Source organism: Aplidium turbinatum, chromosome 9, assembly GCF_918807975.1.
Source record: "Aplidium turbinatum chromosome 9, kaAplTurb1.1, whole genome shotgun sequence".
Classification (NCBI taxonomy): Eukaryota; Metazoa; Chordata; class Ascidiacea; order Aplousobranchia; family Polyclinidae; genus Aplidium; species Aplidium turbinatum.
In genome coordinates, this window is record NC_137480.1 from 23,271,325 (window position 1) to 23,295,409 (window position 24,085).

A 24,085-nucleotide genomic window follows, 5' to 3' on the forward strand; every position below is an offset into this window, starting at 1 on the left:
AAATATACGACGCATTTCGCCTGAACCTACTGCGGAACATGACGGGCCACTCGTGAGGTGACCAGGAAGTTGTGCAACCTTTTGTATGCCAGTGCCCTTACCGTCCGAGCGGTTTATAATGAAGGCTAGCTTCAAGCCAATAACACGAAATATCTTTATTCCAATGACCACTGGAAAGTTTTTTCAAATGCATGGGCACGTTTCTTCAGGGTCAAGATCATCATCATTAAGTTCCTTCCTCGTCGAGGGTTGGAGGCAAAGAGGCGCCAAGTTTCTCTGTTGAGATTTTTCTACTGCAGTTTTGTAATTAAGTCCTGATCAGTCTTCAATATCGTTAGTCAGGGTCAAGATAAAATACTTCAAAGAAAACCAACAAAGGGGGTTTGCGTTCCTACAGTTGATGGTGATGCACTTTGTCTCCAAAAAGCTCTTTATGGTGAAATAGCAGAGCTTTGTGTACACGTGCAAGATGTCTCCCAAACGTACCAAATTTTCCCTATCAGGCAGCACTGCTCTATTTAATTCTCAAAACAAACGACTGACGTCACAGTAAAGTGATTGGGAGTTGCCGCAATAATCACTTCATTTAACAGACAAAATCATTTATTCAAATCAACCAACAATTACGGGACTACAAAGCTAATGGATCAAGCCGCCATGCCATTGTCAGCAATTAGCACGGAACGGCGAAGTTTATTCAATGCGTAACACATATTTGAAATTTCTGCTGTGATAATCCAATAGGGAAGGGGAGGCATGAATCAAGCAAGTTTCTGAAACTACCGTATCCTAAACAGCAAATCAACCATTTTTTTACATCGATTTATTGTCTGGAGATCTTGAATCAATGTAAAACACGGTAGATTTTCTGTCTGGGATAAGACTAGTGGAAGTTAATTCTGTTATTGCAAAAAAGGTAAAAGTACGAAAATGGATTCAAGTCTCATTGTATCGTGTCAACTTAGACATAAAGACTAACAGCTGGAACAAGACTAAGCAGTTGCCAGATGCAAACATAGACCAGTTTTCAAAAGTCACACGACCCTGTATCCCATTGTTCACCATGCATTTAAATGCTTGAAGAGTGAAGTCGTATGACCTGGGAATATCGCGCGGTGCGAATAACGTTATGAGCAAATAGCGTTTGGTGGAATGCGCTAAATCCAAACTTGCCAAGCTGCTTTTCGAAATTTCATCGGGTTTGCTATTTCGATAATTGCAAGTTAGCGAATACTGAAAATGTTTGTGAGGCAAAACAGAAACACGATAACTTATTTGTGATGACATTAACTACAAGCACGGATTCATTCAAGCCGCCTTTCTCCTTGAGTCGACTGTCTGGTGAAAAGCCAGAATCAATTGCCAATGGTAACACACAATCGAATAATGAAGGTGCTCAAGAAAAGAAAAAACAGCTAATAGAACAAGACTTCTCTGTTATAATAACACAAATGTCTATAAAAGCACTTTTTCAGCCAATGACTCGGAATTCTCTTTCAAAGTATGTCAGTTGGGGATGAAAGATTCCAATGGTTGATGATCAATTGCTTATCTCTTTATAGCACATCGCATCCGCTCTTTTTCTTCCTCTTCTTTTGTTGGAGAGCTGCTTTAGTCGCAAGTTCAAAAACTTCCCGCACACCTTCTTTAGTCCGTGCAGAGCACTCCATGTACCTGAACCAACAAAATAATCAAATGTTTGCTAATTAACAGCACAAACTTTTGGAAAACAAAAACAAACTCTTTGTTCAAAGTGATTTTTGAAGATAGGAAAAGAGATTAATTGATGCTTCTTTGAAGTTAGGTACCGTAATGTAGGTTCATCAAGAAAACACACAATAAACCCCCAGTTATGCCAACTAACCCATATGCTCCAATCTTTTCTGCCATCGCCTGGCCTTCGTCCGTTGAAACTGGCTCTTGTTTCATTTTAGACAATTCCCGCATCGTGGCACTGTCGTTTCGCAAATCTTTTTTGTTGCCAACTAAAATTATTGGTACGCTTGGGCAGAAGTGTCTTACCTAAACACAATGCATTAAAACTTAAAATTTTCACTTAAATTTGAACATTTTTGATCAGTGATGCCATGTCGGTACATTTTCTTATCAACATGTCCAATATCCATGATAAAAAAAACACATGGGGTATATCAGCTCACCAATCACGGGTCCACGTCTTTTAGGCGCAGACAGTTAGGTGCCGGTCAAATAGGCGCGCACACTGTGGCGTCTGGATATTTCGGTGCGGAGCACTGTGGCGCCCGTTCATTTAGGTGCTATTCCCAGTAAAGTCTGCAGATTGTATGAGCTCAGCTTCGGCAAAACCTAATTGGGGTTTTGACGGAAAACTAAGTTACTCTTCACTCAAGCCTACCACCCACTTGAATATAGGCTACAGTATAATTTTTACTGATGTTTATTGTTTAGTGTAGTTATTATTTGACTTATAGAACTAAAAGTGAAATCAGTCGTGTTCGGAAACTTGAATAATTTATTGATAAAGCTTTCGCCAACGCAAACCTGGACTAACAACAAATTAATGCCGAACACGCCCATTAAAAAAACAATCTATTTTTCTGTTCAATACAACATTTTGAGTGAAAAGTATTGCCGGTTTAAGCAGCTTCACTCACTGAAGCCCTGACTAACAAATAAATGCACGCGCATTAACAAAACAACATATTTTTCTATTCAATATAACATTTTGCGTAAAAAGCATTGCCCTACCTGCCAAGCTGATACAATCTGCAGACTTACTAGGAATAACACCAAAATGAACGGGCGCCACGGTGCTCCGCACCTAAATATCCGGACGCCACAGTGTGCGCGCCTAACTGTCTGCGCCTAAAAGACTTGCTCCCCCAATCACTAGGAAAAGATGGCAAAGCTTAAGCGATAAATCCTGCATCAACAGCTGACCAATTTTTACCAGCAAAGTCTACAAAACCCTCTTCAAAAACTGTTACAATTCCACATAGATTGCTGGCATTAGGCAATTCAAAATACATTAAAAAATTAGACTGTCGAAACGGGAACAAATTCAAGTAATAAAACTTATTAAACTGCAGGGAAAAGTCAAGTTTCTTCAATGATATGATTTAAACAGTTAGTTTAAGATGCAATAGGCACTGAAGTGTCATAACTTATATCCCACATAAAGTCAACAAATCAGTGTTTGAAGAGCGATGTATACACAATATGCTGATGGTTTCCAACTCAAAACGACCTGAATGGCCCGTTTCGGTGAGTCCGATCCCTATTCGGTGATTTTTTCAATTTTTTTTTTAAATTATCGGGTACCGTAGCCTAATTATCATTGCCGTTTTAGGGGTTTGGGTTAGGAACTCACCGAATAGTAGCAGACCCCAAAACGACAGCAGATAAATATTTTTGTATTTGATAGGCCTACTATGAAATAATAGCAGAAAAAATTTAAAATAGCCAGATAAACAAGAAACACACTACACAGTGGTTGCTTTTAAAAACATGAGATGTGTTGCAGTGGAAATTTAATTAATCCTTTGAAAGAATTAAAAAAAAATTGTTCAAAGAGGCTAGGACTCATTAAATAATAACATATAACAAAAATCAATATTGATCTTCAAAGAACCAGATACGCTATGCAGAATACTTCATAGTTACAATTCAACAGTAAAGTGTTGGATGTAGTTATCATAAAATCAGACCTAAATGGTCATTTACCTCAGGTGTCCATTTTTCTGGTATATTTTCCAAGGAATCTGGACTATCAATAGAGAAACACATTAGAATAACATCGGTATCAGGATAAGAAAGGGGTCTAAGTCGATCGTAGTCCTCTTGACCAGCTGTATCCCATAAAGCTAATTCGACCTAAAAATACAAGTTATAACATAGAAAATTAAGGCAGCAGTGAGCAGCACCCTTTAAGTCAGGGTTGAGAAAAACCCGGGTTTTTTTAAAAAAGCCCAACCCGCATGGGTTTTTTTTAAATCCCGGTATTTTTGGGTTTTATTTAAAAAAGATGCAAAAATGGTGGATTCATGCTTATTTCACCACAAATACTACTTTTTACCAATGAAGTGTCTCTCACTCACAGTACATGTTGGCATAACTCAATAAAATAATGCACTAGGGGTGTTTAGCTGAGGCCTTCTTGCATAAATGAGTTTTAGTGTAGTACAAAGTGGCATTACTTGATTTTTGTGTACAGAAATATCCACTGTGTTTTCAATTTATCCTTGGAAATTTCCTTCACAATCACATCCTTAAGTCCTAATTTGAAGTTTATTTTAAGTACCTTGTAGTACTTTGGTTCATCTTTTCAATTTTCTGACAAAATTGGACAAATATGATGCTCTGGGTTATTTAAGTGTTTTTTTTTAAAAAGTGGGTTTTTTCGTTTAAAAAAAAAAAAAAACTCGGGTTTTTTAGGGTTAGATAAAATACCGACAACCCTTACTGCATCCTTTGTAAGTCTGAGGATAATGAAATCATAGATTGCATGCTCGTCATATGCAGCATATGAGCTTCTGGGGTTGGGGGTCTATCTTTTTATCGCCGAAATTCACAATGTTCCAGGACTGCAATGGAAATCTACTCAAGAGCAGCCAGTCTTTGATTTTATCATTCCATACATGCTGTGCAACTGCCAAGTAAACAAGTAAACAATCCAAGTGTACATGACATTGACATACCTGTTTGGATTCCACTTCAATGTCAGCGACATAATTTTCAAAAACAGTTGGAACATAAACCTCTGGGAATTGATCTTTACTAAATACGATCAGAAGACAGGTTTTACCACAAGCACCATCGCCGACAATTACAAGCTTCTTCCGAATAGAGGCCATCTTGCAGCAATTAAGCTACTACCTAGACAATGTTAGGTTTTTTCACGATTGCAAAATAAAAATACCACCTGAAAATGTATATTTCAATCAATAATTTCACATGTACAAGATGCACAAAACATAATAGTATATATAAATTTAAATAAAAACAATGAAAACTATCAATACTACAAAAAAAGTGCTCAATGCTAAGCATAAAAGCAAAGCAGAGCAAATTAAATCAAATATAGTTATTACTATCTGAAGCCTTTACAAATTGTTTCACCTAACGGATCATCAGAAGGTCTGCAAAAACATGCAAAAAAAGTAAAGAATCGATAATTCCTGAAAAGATATTAAATAATTACAACTGTAATTTAATCTGCAAAAAAAACCTTTTAAACCTGTACTTCCTGAAAAGATATTAAATATTATAACCGTAATCCAATCTGCAGTAAAAAAACCTCAGAATTACTAAGGGCTACCTTCATCCATTACTACAAAGTTTCAATGGATTTGTCCATCTGAAAACCAAGCAACATTGATGGCAACCTCTATGTAGGGATGGGCAATTCAGAATACCGAATCCAGAAGGATTCGGATCCTAAACTATCCGAATCCAAAACGGCAATAAAACCGGGTAATAAGATTCGGTTTTAAAGATATACATAAGTCTTGTGCAAGCTGTCAGCTGGAGACAGTGAACTGAAAAAAGTGTGGTTTACGCACGCAAACTTTTAAAAACATTGTGCACGCGTTGTGCGCGCACGGCGCATGCAACTTTACGTCACTCGCTCGCATGAGCAATCAAAGAAACTAAGCGTGCAATTTTCTTCACGCTTTACAATGCTTTTTTTCAATCCACGTGCGTATGCGACTCTGCGATAGTTTGACTGGTGGGCGTAACAACATTGAGCAGATGCCCCCTGCTAAAGGAGTTGGCTCTGAAACACCTCAGCATACCTGCCACATCAGCATCTTCCGAGCGATTCTTTTCGACCGCGGCTTGACGGAAACTAAGCTGCGCTCCCGTTCAGCGTTGCCAGATGGGAAAATAGAATATCAAATTAAAAAATTCTGGTGAAATTTAGAGGTCTTTATTGCCAAGCTTTTTGACATTGGAACCAGATAACTTTTTGATGAAATCTGGTGAAATTTTCCCTACTCAATTTTTTTCAAGAAAGTTTTTTCAATTTTTTTAAACTTTTTAGCAATAGGCAATAATCCCTGCTCGTATAGAAAACGTTTTGCAAGAGGTTTGCATATGGATGATGGCAGTGTCTTATGTCTTAAAAACTATTTGTATTTAAGCGAAATTGCTTTATTTAGGGTCAGGGTCGTAGCCAGACCGCAGAGCAAGGGGGGGCAATTTTTTTTTAGGGGGGGGCCAAAAAATTATTTTGGGCAAAATCATTATAATTGTAGCTGTTGCTCGAGAATGTTGGGATTTTGCCAGGGGGGGCGAATTTTTTTCAGGGGCGGGGGGCGATGCCCCCCTGGCCCCCGGCTGGTTATGGGCCTGTTTAGGGTGTTTTAAATATCTGGTGAAATTTTAGTTACTTTTTGTTGCCAAGCGGCTTCCATCATCTGGCAACACTGCCCCCATTTGGCTGGAAGTCATTTAGAATGCCTTAATGTGTTGCATTGCAACATACATTTACTTTGATTGTGTAGCTTTTGTGTCTGAAATTTTTTACTTTTTGTGTTGCTGGAGCCTGGAAGTTAATAGAATTCGGTATTCTGGATTCGATTCTGGATTCGGTTTAGTATTCCGGAATAATTCTGGAATAGTGAATTATTCTGAATTGCCCATCCCTACCTCTATGACATCACAAAAAAGCAAATGCAGTTTGATGATCAATGCAACCCGTAGTAATCTGAAAAAAATAAATGGAAATTGTTTGTTTAAAAACCTGTAAAAACTAAATGAGATTTATAACCTGTAAGAATCAAATGAAATTTAATTTTTTCAAAACTATAACCTGTGAAAATCACAAGGAACTGTGATGATGCAACCTGTAGCAACCTGAATAAATGAAATAAAATCTGTTGTTTATAAACCTGTAAAAATTAAATGAGATTTATAACCTGTAAAAATCAAATGAAATTTTTTTTAAAAATAACCTGTGAAAATCAAAAGGAATTTATTTTATTTTGAAGTACTTGAGTTTAAATTTGTTTCTATGACGACATTTACCCACCAGTTCGGAACGCTTGTTCAAAAGGTGGCCACTATCAGCCTTCAGAATGGCCAGCTTTTCAGCCAAACATAGGCCACAATTATTACGACCACCTCCACTGTAAGGTCGAGCATAGCTGTGGATGGACCAAGATATTTTAGGATCAACACCCTTGTCCTTAAGGTCCCAAACTGCCTTAGATAGTTCGGTGCTGTTTCGTTTAGAACTATCATTAAAGGTACATTTATGGTTGGAAAAACGTTTTTTAAAAGTAGTTTCACAACAACCAATGTAATTAAGGACCTTCGGGCCGTTATCAATGGTAGCTTTGTAAACAACGGCCTTCTGCAAGCATTGCCCATTCAAAGGACAATCTGTCTTCACCCTGCAATTGCAACCAGGCTGCGATGGTTCATTATCAGTCTGCAATATTGCTTTATTGTGGGAGGATATGATGCTTGCAACATTCGGAGTACAACTGTAGCTCAGCTTAATAGTGTTACGGTTGAATATTTTATGCAATCTATGATGGGGCGGAAAGTGTATGGAAACAAGTTTGAAAAATTCCTTACCAATATTGCTATCAACCTGCAAGCTAAAAGGAGGGTTAAACCATAAAATTTTTCGACTCCTTTTCCTAGATGTTCGTAAGTTATTAGCAGGGTTGTAGCAAACTCTCTCCGCAAAACCACTTTTCAATAGGGCATCATTATAAACAGATGCGGTCTTATCAAATTCATATTGGCCAAATGATGTGGCGGACAATCGCTTAGCAATCATAGTCGGGATTTGTTTCTTAATGTTGGGTGGGTGATTGGACTGGGCATGGATGTAAATGGGATCATTATTGGGTTTTCGATAAGGCCAGAATTTACCAGAGAGCAAATTCAAAGTAACGTCAAGAAAATCAGTTTCAATTAGACCAGTATCCACAGTAATATTTAAGCCATGTTGTTTAAATAATTGAATGACATTTTTTCTCAAACTATTAACTTTAGGGCCAGATAAATTACGCAAAATAGCCAGACCATCATCACGATATAACCCAAGCATGTCTCTGTCAACAATAGCAGAAAGTTCGTTCAAAAGAAACAAGCCGACCAACTCACAAATCTCAGCACCATCAAATGAGCCCATTGTAACATCGAACAAACCATCTTTCTTAGCCCAAGTTTCACCACCATCAAAAAGCAACGATTTCCTAGCATGGAAAATTGTTTGTATGATACAATCATCCAAATCCACAAATGGTTTGGCAAACTCAATTGCTTTACACAAAAGCTCCTCCGTAATGGATGGGTAAAAATCAACAATGTCAAATTTCAAAAAGGTGCATTGACGTTTAGATGGAATAGCCTTAAACCAGGATAACACAGAGTCTGTGTTTTTCCATTGATTCAGTCGTGATGCATCACGGATGGTTACGTTAATAGAGTCCAAGTATTGTTTACTTATACGGCCAATCTGGGACTTGGAAGGGTCTTCCAAGTCCCAGATTGGCCGTATAAGTAAACAATACTTGGACTCTATTAACGTAACCATCCGTGATGCATCACGACTGAATCAATGGAAAAACACAGACTCTGTGTTATCCTGGTTTAAGGCTATTCCATCTAAACGTCAATGCACCTTTTTGAAATTTGACATTGTTGATTTTTACCCATCCATTACGGAGGAGCTTTTGTGTAAAGCAATTGAGTTTGCCAAACCATTTGTGGATTTGGATGATTGTATCATACAAACTAGAGATGTACCGATACCAATATTTTGGCCGATACCGATCCCGATACCGATATCACTTTTTTAGGCCGATACCGATACTGATACCGATATTTTGGCCGATACTTTAGTGTTACAAAAAGAAGCAATTTTGATATTTGCAAGGAATTATATCAAATGCTAAGTTTTACCTTATTTGCATAAAACTATTAAAAAAAGCTTTCAATTGACATATATAATTTATTAAAGATTTGTAAGAATCCAATCTCAACCGCATTGTTGCATCATAATAGTAGGTTTTAGTAATGAAAGGCCACCATAATTGAGGACTGGGGTATAAGGCAAAAAACATTACATCGTAATTGGGGTTTCTGAAAAATTAAATACCGTAAAGTGTTTGCGCAAACTCTCCAAATAGGCTATCATAATTGATAATAAGAATTAAGATGTAAAATGTAAATCAAGTGATTTGTGTAGTCGTACAAAAACTATTCGACAAGTAATGTGCAACCTAAGGGCGCTTGTCGTTTGGTTAAAAAGCTTTTGCCAGGCCAAGACCCCCCAGGCAGCAAAAATGCACAATCGCCCCCACGCTGCTAAAGGTCCTAAAAACTGGTCCGTGACCCAACTTCCACCCCTCGCTGCAACAAACCAACCAAGCTCAAACAATGCCACGGCAGAGCAAGCAGGCCCAAAATGAAAGCAATCGGACCACGAATCCTCACCAAACCGATCAAAACGGCCCTGCCACGCCCAATACGACAAACCCCACCGCGAAGAAAGGGGCGCCCCTCCCGGCCACCAGCACAGCGAGCAGCCGCGACCCGCCAACCACAACGGTGCAGCTTCCACACTAGCCATTTCAATTCTTGTCGATGTCAATTCTTGCTACAAAACGGCTGCCGAGAAACGTATAGTTGATTGGATGGTCTAAATGGCTAGCATGGAAGCCACACCGCTATGGCCAGCGAACCGCAACAGCCCGTCGCACCAGTGAGCGCCCTGCACCGACAGCCGAGAAGAACGCTCCCCCCACAACGAGGCCGCCATCCCAGGCGCAAAAAGACCACTTATTGACCAGCCCAGCGAGGACCGGCAGTCCCACCGCTCCCACCCACTCCGCCACGACATTGCCCAAGCTTGGCGAGTCCACCACAACGAAAGGTGGAAACCAAATCACAAACCGACAGAACCAGACCACCAAAAACAATGGGTCCCCCAAACGTCCAGCAACGCAAAAACGATGCAAAATTACACATTTCTGCCACCTGGGCAGTCCTGGCCTGGTTTTATCCTCTGTTAAGAGTAAAAGAGAAACACAAATGATAAATATTGGAGAAATTGAGTCTCCTTCACAACTTAAGAATCGAACAACGCAAAACTGCTGAAACAAAACGTTTTGTTTGAGTGAAAGAATCACTGTAAGCAAACAATGCCAAAAGGTGCGCGCATGAAGTCATGGGAGTGTGAGGTATCAAAAATTTGAACAGGTTTTTAGTTTTCTACATCAATGTGACATTAGTTGCAACTTTAAAAAATCTATATCTTTGCTTCTGCAGAAAATCCCCAGCAAACGCCTTTTTTTTACATGTTTAGTATCGGCCACAGTATCGGCCAAATTTTGCCGATACCGATGCCGATACCGATACTCAAAAAATGGCCGATATCACCGATACCGATGCCGATACCGATATATCGGTACATCTCTAATACAAACAATTTTCCATGCTAGGAAATCGTTGCTTTTTGATGGTGGTGAAACTTGGGCTAAGAAAGATGGTTTGTTCGATGTTACAATGGGCTCATTTGATGGTGCTGAGATTTGTGAGTTGGTCGGCTTGTTTCTTTTGAACGAACTTTCTGCTATTGTTGACAGAGACATGCTTGGGTTATATCGTGATGATGGTCTGGCTATTTTGCGTAATTTATCTGGCCCTAAAGTTAATAGTTTGAGAAAAAATGTCATTCAATTATTTAAACAACATGGCTTAAATATTACTGTGGATACTGGTCTAATTGAAACTGATTTTCTTGACGTTACTTTGAATTTGCTCTCTGGTAAATTCTGGCCTTATCGAAAACCCAATAATGATCCCATTTACATCCATGCCCAGTCCAATCACCCACCCAACATTAAGAAACAAATCCCGACTATGATTGCTAAGCGATTGTCCGCCACATCATTTGGCCAATATGAATTTGATAAGACCGCATCTGTTTATAATGATGCCCTATTGAAAAGTGGTTTTGCGGAGAGAGTTTGCTACAACCCTGCTAATAACTTACGAACATCTAGGAAAAGGAGTCGAAAAATTTTATGGTTTAACCCTCCTTTTAGCTTGCAGGTTGATAGCAATATTGGTAAGGAATTTTTCAAACTTGTTTCCATACACTTTCCGCCCCATCATAGATTGCATAAAATATTCAACCGTAACACTATTAAGCTGAGCTACAGTTGTACTCCGAATGTTGCAAGCATCATATCCTCCCACAATAAAGCAATATTGCAGACTGATAATGAACCATCGCAGCCTGGTTGCAATTGCAGGGTGAAGACAGATTGTCCTTTGAATGGGCAATGCTTGCAGAAGGCCGTTGTTTACAAAGCTACCATTGATAACGGCCCGAAGGTCCTTAATTACATTGGTTGTTGTGAAACTACTTTTAAAAAACGTTTTTCCAACCATAAATGTACCTTTAATGATAGTTCTAAACGAAACAGCACCGAACTATCTAAGGCAGTTTGGGACCTTAAGGACAAGGGTGTTGATCCTAAAATATCTTGGTCCATCCACAGCTATGCTCGACCTTACAGTGGAGGTGGTCGTAATAATTGTGGCCTATGTTTGGCTGAAAAGCTGGCCATTCTGAAGGCTGATAGTGGCCACCTTTTGAACAAGCGTTCCGAACTGGTGGGTAAATGTCGTCATAGAAACAAATTTAAACTCAAGTACTTCAAAATAAAATAAATTCCTTTTGATTTTCACAGGTTATTTTTAAAAAAAATTTCATTTGATTTTTACAGGTTATAAATCTCATTTAATTTTTACAGGTTTATAAACAACAGATTTTATTTCATTTATTCAGGTTGCTACAGGTTGCATCATCACAGTTCCTTGTGATTTTCACAGGTTATAGTTTTGAAAAAATTAAATTTCATTTGATTCTTACAGGTTATAAATCTCATTTAGTTTTTACAGGTTTTTAAACAAACAATTTCCATTTATTTTTTTCAGATTACTACGGGTTGCATTGATCATCAAACTGCATTTGCTTTTTTGTGATGTCATAGAGGTTGCCATCAATGTTGCTTGGTTTTCAGATGGACAAATCCATTGAAACTTTGTAGTAATGGATGAAGGTAGCCCTTAGTAATTCTGAGGTTTTTTTACTGCAGATTGGATTACGGTTATAATATTTAATATCTTTTCAGGAAGTACAGGTTTAAAAGGTTTTTTTTGCAGATTAAATTACAGTTGTAATTATTTAATATCTTTTCAGGAATTATCGATTCTTTACTTTTTTTGCATGTTTTTGCAGACCTTCTGATGATCCGTTAGGTGAAACAATTTGTAAAGGCTTCAGATAGTAATAACTATATTTGATATAAATTTAAATATATATATCCAGAATTCATTTAAGGATGTTGAACATAGCGATCAGCTGCTCTTTAAACTTGGATTTAAAGAGCTACCTAAAAAATTGCAAAATCACATGAAAAAATGCAGTAAAGCTCCTTATCAAAATAATTCTAAATCATAGAGTGGAAACTAGAAACCATTAACTACTTGGACGCAATACCCCACTAAGACTGCTTATTATTCTTGCAACTCTTCGACAAGATTATTCAAACTGTCAGAGAACCCTCAACAAAATTGCAACTGTGATACCAATCAGTGTGTGTACCCTTGCACCATACATTTGTTATGCTGCTTGCGTGCAATAAAACTATTATTTGAGGATACCAACTGATTTGTGTCATGAAAAGTTCGAGATAAAAAATGAAGTGCAGAGTCGCTGATCGAAGCTTCCGCATTTTTTGTTTCGATTTTATTGTAACGTGTTTAAAATCTTTAATTTATCGGCACTTGTTGGAAATCAATTATCGAATTTTTATAAGCCACTACAAAACTCCTTTTGACAGCATTCAATGCGTTTACGGACACTCCAATCACCAACTTTGGCATTGCTCTTATAGATGTTTTATGGACCTTTTCAGGAGCCAAATTGTTCAAGAAATGAACAACACAAGTGAAGACAATTACTTAAGGAAAGGATCAGTCATTACCACTAGTAAGGACAAAGCTGAATTTGGATGATGACGATGCATTAATTTGCATCCTTATTCCATATTTGGAATGAAAGTTACTGAAATAATTTTGATTAAAATTGAATTGGATTCCGTATTATAAATTGTCAACCCAGTCCTGGTTACTTTGTTTCGTTTAGTTTGAAAGGTTTTGAACCACTGACGCAAGCCTGGACTGCTTATTAAGGTGTTGCTGTATGTAAATTATTCTATCTGTTTGTTTGTAGTACCCAGGCTTAAATCCGTCCTATGAAATGATTGAGTGAAATTTTGAAATGTTTGCGGCAACTCCAATTAGCGACTTCGACCCTGTTGTATTTTTTCTTGATCTCTTCAGGGGACGAAGTGTTCAGGGGACAAAATAGGTTGCACCCTTACTAAGTGCTGCTAAATGGTAAACTGTCATTGAAATACATTGCTTAAATAAACATTTCAATGTCGAAATATTGCTATATTCTGTCACTTCTTTGTTAGCAATGTGAGGCGTCATTGCACTTTTGAAGTGGATACAAGGTATGATTGCGATATCACAATACCATTTGCTTGTGCAATTGATTGCACAACTGTATGTTTGAGGGAGTCTGGACTCTGGAACCATAAACAAAAAGGCTTTGAATTGGATGTAACGTATTTCGTCCCCTGAACAATTTGTACCCCGATTTCGTCCCCTGAAACTGGGGTATGAAGTGTTTTGAGGACGAAATAGGGGGAATCCTTGGCTTAAACATTTCCAACCCTGACGTCATTGCGTAGCACGAACAATTGTTGCAAGAAAATAATTTCCAGCGCATTCTAGCGCGCATCTAGAAAATGTTAATACTGCATCCCTTAGCTTCCATTTAAGCAGAAAAGCTTTGGATTTTTTGTTGCCTTAACAACTGATGACATTGAATCAGCGTAACAAAGGTCAATTCTTTGCTGAAAATAGATGGGAGTACCTACTACACTAATCAGCGCAACTTGGTTTAAGTCTTATGTCTGGCTTTGATCTCCGAGTAATATTGATAAGGCAAGGTTGGTTACAAAATTAGATTATGAGTAGGCTAAGTTTTGGTATTACAGTAAGAAAGAAAAAGTCCATGGAAAATTCTATAAGTGAGAATGAATACAATGAACCTACTTGCTCTTCATCACTTTCGCTCACATGACACGTAAAATCAAATCTAAGAAAAAAAGCCGAGTGAAAGATTTGACTCTTCAAGCACAGGTTGTTGGTCTGATGAAAGCCTTTCAGAGTGACTTTGCTGAAATTTTAAAAAGTGAAGTAATTAAGCATGACCAGGGCTGCAATTTTTGCCTTTTCGGTGACGAAGTCACTTGACACGTGCCATCACTATTCGACAAACGCCGTGCCTCACGGAAAAAAAAACTGAGAGAGGACTAAACGTCGTCAGGTTGAAGAACAATCGGGGGGGATTGATGCAATCATAAAAGTGCTGACTTACGTAAACTTTCTTGTGCCAGATACTTCAAAGCAAGGTCTAAAAGCGACGCTTCACAAGAGAAACTCCCAAGGCGTCAGCGCCGCCATTTTGAACACTCTGGGAGAATGCTTTGATCGAATTTCCAACGCCTGGCATCACACATTTTGCAACACACGCTTTGTGCTATTCGACACACCGGGTTTCTTTTTTGGATGAAATAACCTAGGCTACGTTGAGTTGTCAACGTCTATGCCAGTTTGTATTTCGCCGTTTGAGCCAATTAACAATATTGCGCAGGTAAAATGACTGTTGGATACTTGCTATGAAAGTTTTTCACATGTAGAAAAACAGCCTGGTTTCCGACCAGATGTTCAGAAATACAGATGAAAAAAGCCGCTATTTTCATGGAAGGGAGTTCTCTTCCAGAACATTTTGAACACTGCAGGAAAATGCTTTGATCGAAGTTCTAACGCCTGCCATCAAACATTTCGCTACACACGTTTTGTGCTATTAGACACAACGGGTTTCTTTTATAGATAAAATAACCGAAGTAGGCTACTTATAGTTGTCAACGTGTTTGCAAGTTTGTATTTATGTCTGACTTATGCACTTGTTGTTCCAAGATTGCAGAAATGTTTTGCAATGTGAATGAAGAATAGTAGACAGATAAACACAGTTGCAACTCGACTTCCTTCCACTAAAAGAGTTTCTGTGATTACGTAATGGGCAATTTTGCACATTCACAAAAGCACACAACCCAGCTAGCAAAACCCGTCGTTTTTACAATTCAACGTCTGCAGACGTTGAATCACAATACATGACATGTATAAACAAGTTTATAGTTTGCTGGCTGGGAAGTCTGGACTGGCTGGCTGGGAAGCCAAGTTTGCTGGCTGGGAAGTCTGGACATCTGCAGGAAATTTGTCTCGCACCAGGCGAGATGCCATCCTTTGAAAGATTTAACAATGATGGATTTATGTAGCCAGTGCATGATGACGAAAACAAATTTAAGATTTTCTTTCCGTTATATAACTTAAAGCAGGTGATTGATACAGGAGAAAATAATCGCAGAAGCACACAATAAAGCCTATTTATTACGCAAATTTTTTACATCAAGAAAATTGCCTAGTTTCCGACCAGATGTTCAGAATCAGAAACACAGATAAGAAAGGTCGCTATATATAAGAGTTCGCTTCTAGAAGAATAGTAGGTAGTCACTGGGAGTGGACAAGGCAAGTTGTAAGAACAGCATAGCTTTGCCCAACTACAGATAGGATAGGACTCTTTAGTTCAGAGGTGACGAACCTGCGACCCGCATGCGGCCCGGCAAAGAATTTTGTGCGGCCCGCAAAACAATTTGACAATCGCTCATGCATTAAAGACAAAAAACATTTTAAAAGCTCTGTTTTATGCCTTCACTAGTAGGCTACACCTTTCAGATGACATTTCAGATGGCTGACAGATGAAAATCTTAGTATATATGCAGTTGAGAGTTGCCACATCGTCTGTTCGACCTAGCCTAATATTAAACGCTTAGTCAAGCAAAAACTTTCCAAAAATCACACTAAGCAAAAAAATTCTATGCTTCAATGTTATTTTTTAACATTTTATGCTGCAATGCCGCATTAGATAATATCAGCTGTATGATTCGCATGGGCTTTTGTTTGTTGTTTGAAAAACAAATTTCATTAACTGATTTGTTGTTTCGGAGCATAATGGTCGAAACATTTAGTCAACTTGAGCCAAAAAGATATATATAGCCAAAAAAAGAAGAAATCACACTCAGATGAAAGCAAACGCTTCGAAAATTAAACTGTCTTCATTATCAGTGCAATAGGCCTACTGTTGCTCCATCCTTTTTGCTCAAGTTGATTTGTTTTTATTTTCTACTGTTGTATGTTTCGATTCTTCGTAAGATAATTTCAACTGTTGGGTTTTATTACTTTCATCTGCCGTTTGTTACTTTTCATGAATAATATCTTGAGTCGCTTCTAAAAGATTTCATAGTAGGTTACGATTAAAAAGTTGTGTGGCCCTACAACTCATGTGTAATTGACAAACTGGCCCACAACCGCAAAAAAGTTCGTCACCCTTGCTTTAGTTAGTCAGTAGGCTATCCTACAATGACTAAAAAACGAAAAAACCTTCCGACAACACGGATGGCAAAAGCTCGGTCTTACCGAGAAGCGGTTAAGGTTCAGCAAACAGCGAGTGAAGGATCTGTTTGAAGGAGCTGTCGAGAGAAGCATTGCCACGTCACTTTGGAACTTATCATTCAGGTAAACTTCCGGTTAATAGCGTTTAGTAACCTAACGTCACAAAGCATTCTCAATTTTGAACATGTTTAATTTAATAGTGGTAAGCAAAAGCATGCTTAGTAAAATGCGTCTACCGGTACTACGTTTTCACTTTATAACAATAAAATTTTATAGATAAACCTGTTCAAGTGCATAAGGAACAACGCATCGATACATTCTTTTCTCGATTTCACTGGCGAAACCATTGTTGCAAAAAGCACTTGACTACCTGTTCCCAAATGGTTGGCTATGAAAATCTTCAAACAGAGGCAGCAAAATCAAGATCTAGCAGCATGCATGCCCTAGCATTAATGTTTGTGTTGTTACTAATATTTTTTTCTTTTTACTGTTATCAATTAGTTCGTTCTTGTGTTACTTTACGTGATTGCATGTAGTTTGTTGCAATGTTGTACGAAGACGAAGAGGCTTGTTTGCCATCCGGCACACCTTAAACGCTGTAGGCCTGTAGCATTACGCCGTTGTTTTGTAGGGTCTGCTACTATTCGGCGATTCCGAGAGTTCCCTATTCGGAGAAAGCCTTTTTCGGAGAGTTCCCTATTCTGAGATTTTTTAATTTTTTTTAAAATTATTAGTAATTATTATTAATATTAATGATATTATCATCTCGGTGGTTAGGTCTAAACCCCACTCATCTAAAGCTTTAATAATTTCAACTATAAAAGAAACGATATTGTGGAATATCCTAGTATGCGTATCCTAGTCAGCTAAAGTTCTCTTTTCTACACGATTTCAATGTTTAGCAACGTTAAAACGATGTAGAAACGGCAATTTCTGCTGGTCAGGATAACTAGGCTACGGTATTTCAACGTTTAGCGACGTTAAAACGATAGGCCACACATTTGGTTATCTGTTACTATACATAATGTAAAAATGAACTGTTAGGTTAACTGGGTTCTTGGAACAAATTTTTACTGGTCGGGATAACTAGGCTACAGTACCCGATAATTTCCTTTCAATCCAAGCTGTAGGCCACACATTTGTTGATCCAAACTACCGGTAATCATTTTAACTATTCAAAAGCACTAACTTATAGACATAAACCTGATTTTTTTTTTTGTAACATCTTCTTTTTTTATTTTATCTTCATATCTTGAATTTTTCTGAAAGTGTTGCGGCCGTGCCAAATTTCTTTCAACTCAATCACTTACTTCGGTCACAAGCACGTTTTAACGTTCGCGTTTTGTCGCTTCTACCTTTTTCTTGACCTTTACTATGTTGACGTGTATTGTTTTTGATATAATGGTCACAAATAAAAACAACTCAACTGAACTGACATGACGAATTTTCATTTAATTGTTCAAACATTTTATTTCTACTTTCTCTGCACGATTTTAACGTTTAGCGACGTTGAAGCGATGTAAACACGGCAATGATAAATAGGCTATGATACCCGATAATTTTCTATTTTTTTCTGCACAATTTCAACGTTTAGCGACGTTAAAACGATGTAAAAACGGCAATGATAATTAGGCTACGGCACCCAATAATTTTCAAAAAATCTCCGAATAGGGAACTCTTCGAAAAAGGCTGTCTCCGAATCGGACTCTCCAAATCGGACTCTCCGAATCATACTCACCGAAACGGGCCATTCCGTGTTTTGTATTATCATGGTATTGTGCCGTTTTCTTTTATCTGCAGTTCATTGTTTGCTTTATCTTTGCTGTGCTTCTTTAACTTGCATGTTTCACTCCTAACTGTGTTTGCATGCGGGTACGTGCAATCGTGCATAGGCGTCAATTTTTTCTTAGAAGAGAGAAATTCTGGGTGGGCGAGAGTTTTCAAACAGATTTCATTGAATGTGCATGTTCGCAATGATTAGTCTTTCTCACAAAGACTGCGTTTAGCGTCGCGGCAGCAATTAAGCTTTAATAGGTTTGATATTTGCTTTCTTGCACCTTGCGATCTTATGAGTGCTGCTAAACTAAACAAACTTCTTTTATGTTTTCCTTTGCAACCTAAAAAGCGCGTGACTCATGACTAGGGATGCCCAAAAAAAAATAATTGCCTATTCTAGAATTTATTTTCAGAGCTAGAATTTCGAATCCTATTCTAGACTCCTCGGCGTAAATTTTTAACCTTTTCTTTTTATTGAGAAAATACACATAACGGCATAAAAAGAAGCTTTACAAAGCCATCAGTTTAACAAGTTCTCAATCGTTCACAACAGTGATGAATTGCAATGTAGAACGTGTATCTCCTCCAGATGCTGGGTTAACCTAAAAGAACACACGCGCGCACACACACGTAAGGGACCTCTGTTAATCACATGCAGAAACGGATTGCCATACACAAGGCACGTGACTTGCAGGCGTTTTGCGGATCGGCGGAGCATTTAAAAAAAAAAATTTATATATAATTTTTTTCTTTTCTCCGTATTATTTCCGAATCCAATTACCCGATAAAAAAGGCGGTTTTTAGATTCGATTCTGGATGGATTCTAATCTCAAGGATTCGAAATTCTACTTTGGGCATCCCTACTCGTGACCTGTTATCTTTAAAGTGGCGCCTTCGGATTTGCCGCAAAATGTTCGGACAGGTGACTGCTGACGGAACCTTCCCGAGCCGGAAGCTGATCCGGCAGCATGCTAACATCAAATGGAGCAGGTAGATTTCCATTGCTCATGCTGTCTTCTACAACTACCGGGGATTGCCTGAGACATTGACTTCACCACTGTCCATCCTTGAAGCACTGCTTTCTTCATCAATGTCATCTCTACGTTCATTCGTGCTGGACGTGGCTTCTTCAGCGTTACCATCTCGACGCCTTTTGGAAGCTGGTTTTAAGAATGCGCATTGCGCAAATAGATGTTTGACTTTGCTTCATGTTTAACTTTTCAATAATGAAATGACAACATCGCGCGGTGCCCCAATTTATACCCAGCAACAAGTTTGTGAGGAAAGATTTGTAGAAAGCGATTGTTTCAGTAATCAGTACGTCTTTAGTTTGTAGGGGAAGGTATGGACTGATGAGCCACTTTTTCACATTAAAAGCTATAATTGGTTAACTAATTACTCTATGATGACAAAATTTCAGCACAACGTAGTGTGATCACTTCAGTATATTGTGTAAAAAATTCAACCACATATAATTATAGGATCAACAAAAATATTTGACAACATTGACCGTGATCAGAGTGGTTCAAGGGTGCAAACGCGTTTGGACCCTTGAACCACCGGATATGGAACCTAGAACCACTCTGATAAGTTAGACCTTAAAGATGTTTAGAACAAACTTTTAAGATACAGTAAATACACTGTCAAATGCACACACTGCTAACAGTTTGCAGAAATAGATTAAGCAATATTAAACTGCGAAAAGTCGATTCAAAACTTTTTAATGTCGACTGTTTGTTTTGTCTCTCCTGCAAGTGGTGGGGGGAGTACAAAAACAATTGCTGAGGCATCACCAGCTTCGCTAGTCAAATAATATTTTACACCCCAATTACAGTACACAATAATTTCTAAAATAAATGAAACATGTTTATTGTCCCTCAATTAGGCATATGCTAACAGATGAACTATGGTTCAAGGGACAACATTTTTGGTGGATCATGGGTCAGAACTGTTGGTGACAAAGTTCTATCTTAGCTTTACATAATTAGAATGAAGTAGGCGTAAAGTCTAAAAAAACTATACTGAATCCTGCACTATATAGCCCATTACAATTTCTGAATTTTATATCTCGATGCTAGCTGTATTTAAGTTTCTACAAAGCTCCGAACGCAAAGGAAAAATTTTACTAAAACACCTCAAAATCACACCCCACCCTCTAACTTGCAAAATTTTAAAAGATTCAATCTAAAACTTTCCAAGAAATACTATTGAACTAAATGCAACTTATTCAGTCAATAAAAAATCTACTGTAAGGTTTTATTCGAATATGGAAGGGGGTGGCTCATGGGTCAGGTATGGTCATAGGTCCATACCTTCCCCAATCGGTTATTTTATTGTCATGTTCATTATGATGTCATAATCACACTCCCTTACGCTGACCCGAAACTGAAGCTTGATTGTGACGTAACGAAAGTGAGACCATTCGGAGAATAGATCAAACGTGGCTTTCTCTCACCAGGAATTGCCAGCGTGTGGCAGTTGCCGTAGCAACAACAATGCAGTGACTACCGCATTTTTTTCAACGCAGCGTTGTTGCAGAATTGCTTTGTTCTGTACCTCGCCAGAGACATAGCGTAAAACAAGAAGTTGCGCTGCAGTTGGTTGGATAATTCAGCGTTTAACAAAAACGGAAATAATTGTATAACGAACACTTCATAAGTGTCATGAAAACAGGGTGGGCGAAACATATTTTGCCCACCCTCGTTTCACGGCAGGGTGGGCGCCGCCCACCCTATTTCGATGCCTATGGGTACGTGCATAACCATTAATGTACGGTACTAAGCGAGACTAAAGAGATGCCAAAGGAAAAATTCTCTATCACGAACGCTTATAATCTGACTCTTGTGACATCATACCACTATTCGACAAACAAACGCAGAATTTTTCGTCAGTTGACAAGAAAGAAAAAATTGCAGCTCTGAGCATGACGATCGACGTTAAAACTGGTGTATCCGCCGTGAGACTTAATTTGTCCGCCGAGGTACAGTAGCTGCTCAGACTGGACACGTTTGTCTGCTGTCAACAAAATTGAATTTCAAGGTCTGCAACCTATTTCGTCCCCTGAAAAGATCAAGAGAAATTTTGAAATGTTTGCGGCAACTCCGGTCAGCAACTTCGGCTCTGTTGTATTTTTTTCTCTATCTTTTCAGGGTATGAAATGGGGGTTCCTACAAAGTGTTCAAGGGACGAAATGGGTTGCACCCCTTTGAACGTCTTTCATGATTAGGCACAAATCAGTGACTGCTTTATTATCCTCATATAGCAATCACTAGGCAAGGTAAAACTTGGCTCATAGACCTGGTCTTGAATCAAACTAACATAGGGCACACCAGTACTCCCGGATGCAACCTAGTTCGTACCCCGAAAAGATCGATAGAAAAAATTAAAAAAACCGAAGTTGCTGATTGCAGTTTCCGTAAACATTTTAAAATTTTCCCTCTAAAAAGATCGAGAGAAAAAATAGCACAAAGCCGAAGTCGCTGATCGCAGTTTCCGCAAACAAGCAAAAACTCTCAGGATCATTACCAGAAATTTCAAAATGTTTGCGGAAACTCCGATCTCAACCCTAACCCTTTTTAAATGTTTGCGGAAACTGCAAGCGATTAGCGACTTCGGCAAACTCTTAAGATCCGCAAACATTTTAAAATTTTCCCTCTATAAAGATCGAGAGAAAAAATAGCACAAAGCCGAAGTCGCTGATCGCAGTTTCCGCAAACAAGCAAAAACTCTCAGGATCATTACCAGAAATTTCAAAATGTTTGCGGAAACTCCGATCTCAACCCTAACCCTTTTAACCCTTTCGCTGCTATAGGTATGTCTAGTCCCTGTGCTAAGCCCTTTTTTAGGAAAAAGTATGCATTTTCAAATGAATGTACAAAAAGTACTACAAGAGCTTTTTTGAAAATTTTTTTTGTGTATTAGATTTGAAAAAAGGTTGGACTAATAAAAACAGGCAAAATTTTAGAGTTTTGCGCAGTTAGATTGTCACGTGACGTCATGGCAGCCATTTTGGATTTTTTCATTTTTGTGAAATTTGTGAAGAATACGTTTTTTTTTGTAATGAAATGTAGTTAGAAAGTCTTTTTGCTTACTAAATATGAATAAAGATACACAAAACAAACAAAATCAATTACTGAATAACATTTAAAAAATGAAACTGGTAAAAAAAGTAATAAATTAAAAAAAAAAAAATTAGAAAAAAATATTCATTTCATAATGAATGTGAAAAAAATGAGCTCCTCTTAGAGCTTTTTGAAAGTTTCTTTTATGTTTTAGATTTAAAGATAGGTTGAACTAATAAAAAAAAGGAAAAATTTAAAATTTTACGCAGATAGATTGTCACGTGACTTCGTGGCAGCCATTTTAGATGCTTCAATTTTTAGAAAATCTGTAAAAAAAAATTTTTCTAGTAAAATGTTGTTGGAATGTCTTGTTGTTTACTGAAAATGGATAAAAATACACAAAACGGACAAAAAGAACCATAGAATACCATGTAAAAAATGAAAGATACATTGAAAAATAGTTATAGTTTGTAGGCTACATAGTGATTGTAGTCTTCTATCACATAAGCTAATGCTTTTCAATAAATGTTTTTGCTTTCTTTCACAGTACAAACTTCAGGCTGTTGAGTTTGGTGAGAGCATAATTTGGACATTTACTCGTAGGCTTTAGGCTACGTCTAATGAATCTCTGTTTTTTCATCAGGTGCAGCCAGGCCCGGATTTAGGGAGGGGGCAGAGGGTGCAGGTGCCCAGGGCCCCCCTCTTGAAGGGACCCCCGACGTAGAAAAAATGTACTTTGTGTTATTATTTTTTTTCGGCCTTTGAAGTTTCTGAAAAATGCTGTGCAGTGCTGGATTACTGCTACTGTAGGCTACACGTAGAGGTGGTTTTTCGAGCCGACGGAGCTAAAACAATTTTTGCACGGGGGCCCCCCGATCTAAAAGTGCCCACGGCCCCCCATCAGCTAAATCCGGCCCTGGGTGCAGCTACCGAATAATCCAATTTTATGTGGTAAACCCTAAAACAATCTTTATCTGCCTGCAGGCCTGGCTGGCTTGGACAGTCAGGGCAAACTTGGGCGGACCATCAATGCGGCTACTTGGGCTGCCCATAACTAGAGTTCTGAATGGAAGTCAAGCGCCACCAGACTCTATTCGTTCAGCCCCGACGCCTACACACACCCCGTCGGCCTAAGGTTACCAAGACAGGCATGGGTGCGCCTCAACCGTCTTCGTACGGCGTCGGGCTTTTCCGCTCAACCATGCGCCAACGGGGAATGGCCTCTTCCTCCTCCTGTGACTGTGGTGCCGAGGAACAAACCGCAGATCACATCATCAATGACTGTTCCATCTTCAAGCCATCTAATGGAGTGGAAGGTCTGCATGTCATGGATGATGAAACCAAAGACTGGCTGCTCTCTAGTAGTCTTCCAGTGTAGTCCGGGAACATCGTAAATCTGGGGTGGTAAAAGGATAGACCCTCGGCCCCAGAGGCTCACACGACGACGACGGCCACCCTCTTCATCATAATCAGGAGACACATCCATGGATTTATCGTCAAGATGTAAATCATAAAAATCATTCAAATCACATTCCCCATCACTTCCCGGGCTGCCATAGTTAACATGCGGAAACGAAACTTCTCTATCAGCAATATCAAAATTGTCCTGGCTGTCTGTGCCAGCAAAAATCTGACCTACCGCTTCCTCC

At 38.6% G+C, this 24,085-nt stretch overlaps 1 protein-coding gene across 1 annotated transcript; it reads right to left on the minus strand.

Annotated features, from left to right (window-relative positions):
* Positions 1–585: 585 nt before the first annotated feature.
* Positions 586–4,896, minus strand: LOC145776951 (transforming protein RhoA). Its single transcript, XM_082588199.1, has 4 exons — positions 4,677–4,896; positions 3,703–3,852; positions 1,865–2,022; positions 586–1,674 (listed from the first exon to the last, which is right to left on the minus strand). The coding sequence occupies exons 1-4, from the start codon at positions 4,830–4,832 to the stop codon at positions 1,557–1,559; spliced, it is 582 nt and encodes a 193-aa protein (XP_082444325.1). The 5' UTR covers positions 4,833–4,896; the 3' UTR covers positions 586–1,556.
* Positions 4,897–24,085: the final 19,189 nt, after the last annotated feature.

Bases quoted from the DNA above. Each gene is read 5' to 3' on its own strand.
- LOC145776951 (XM_082588199.1), bottom strand. From the start codon at position 4,832: ATGGCCTCTATTCGGAAGAAGCTTGTAATTGTCGGCGATGGTGCTTGT. The intron at 2,023-3,702 runs GTAAATGACCAT...CATTGTGTTTAG, and splicing joins CAGAAAAATGGACACCTGAG to GTAAGACACTTCTGCCCAAG. The intron at 1,675-1,864 runs GTTAGTTGGCAT...TTGTTGGTTCAG, and splicing joins GAAAAGATTGGAGCATATGG to GTACATGGAGTGCTCTGCAC.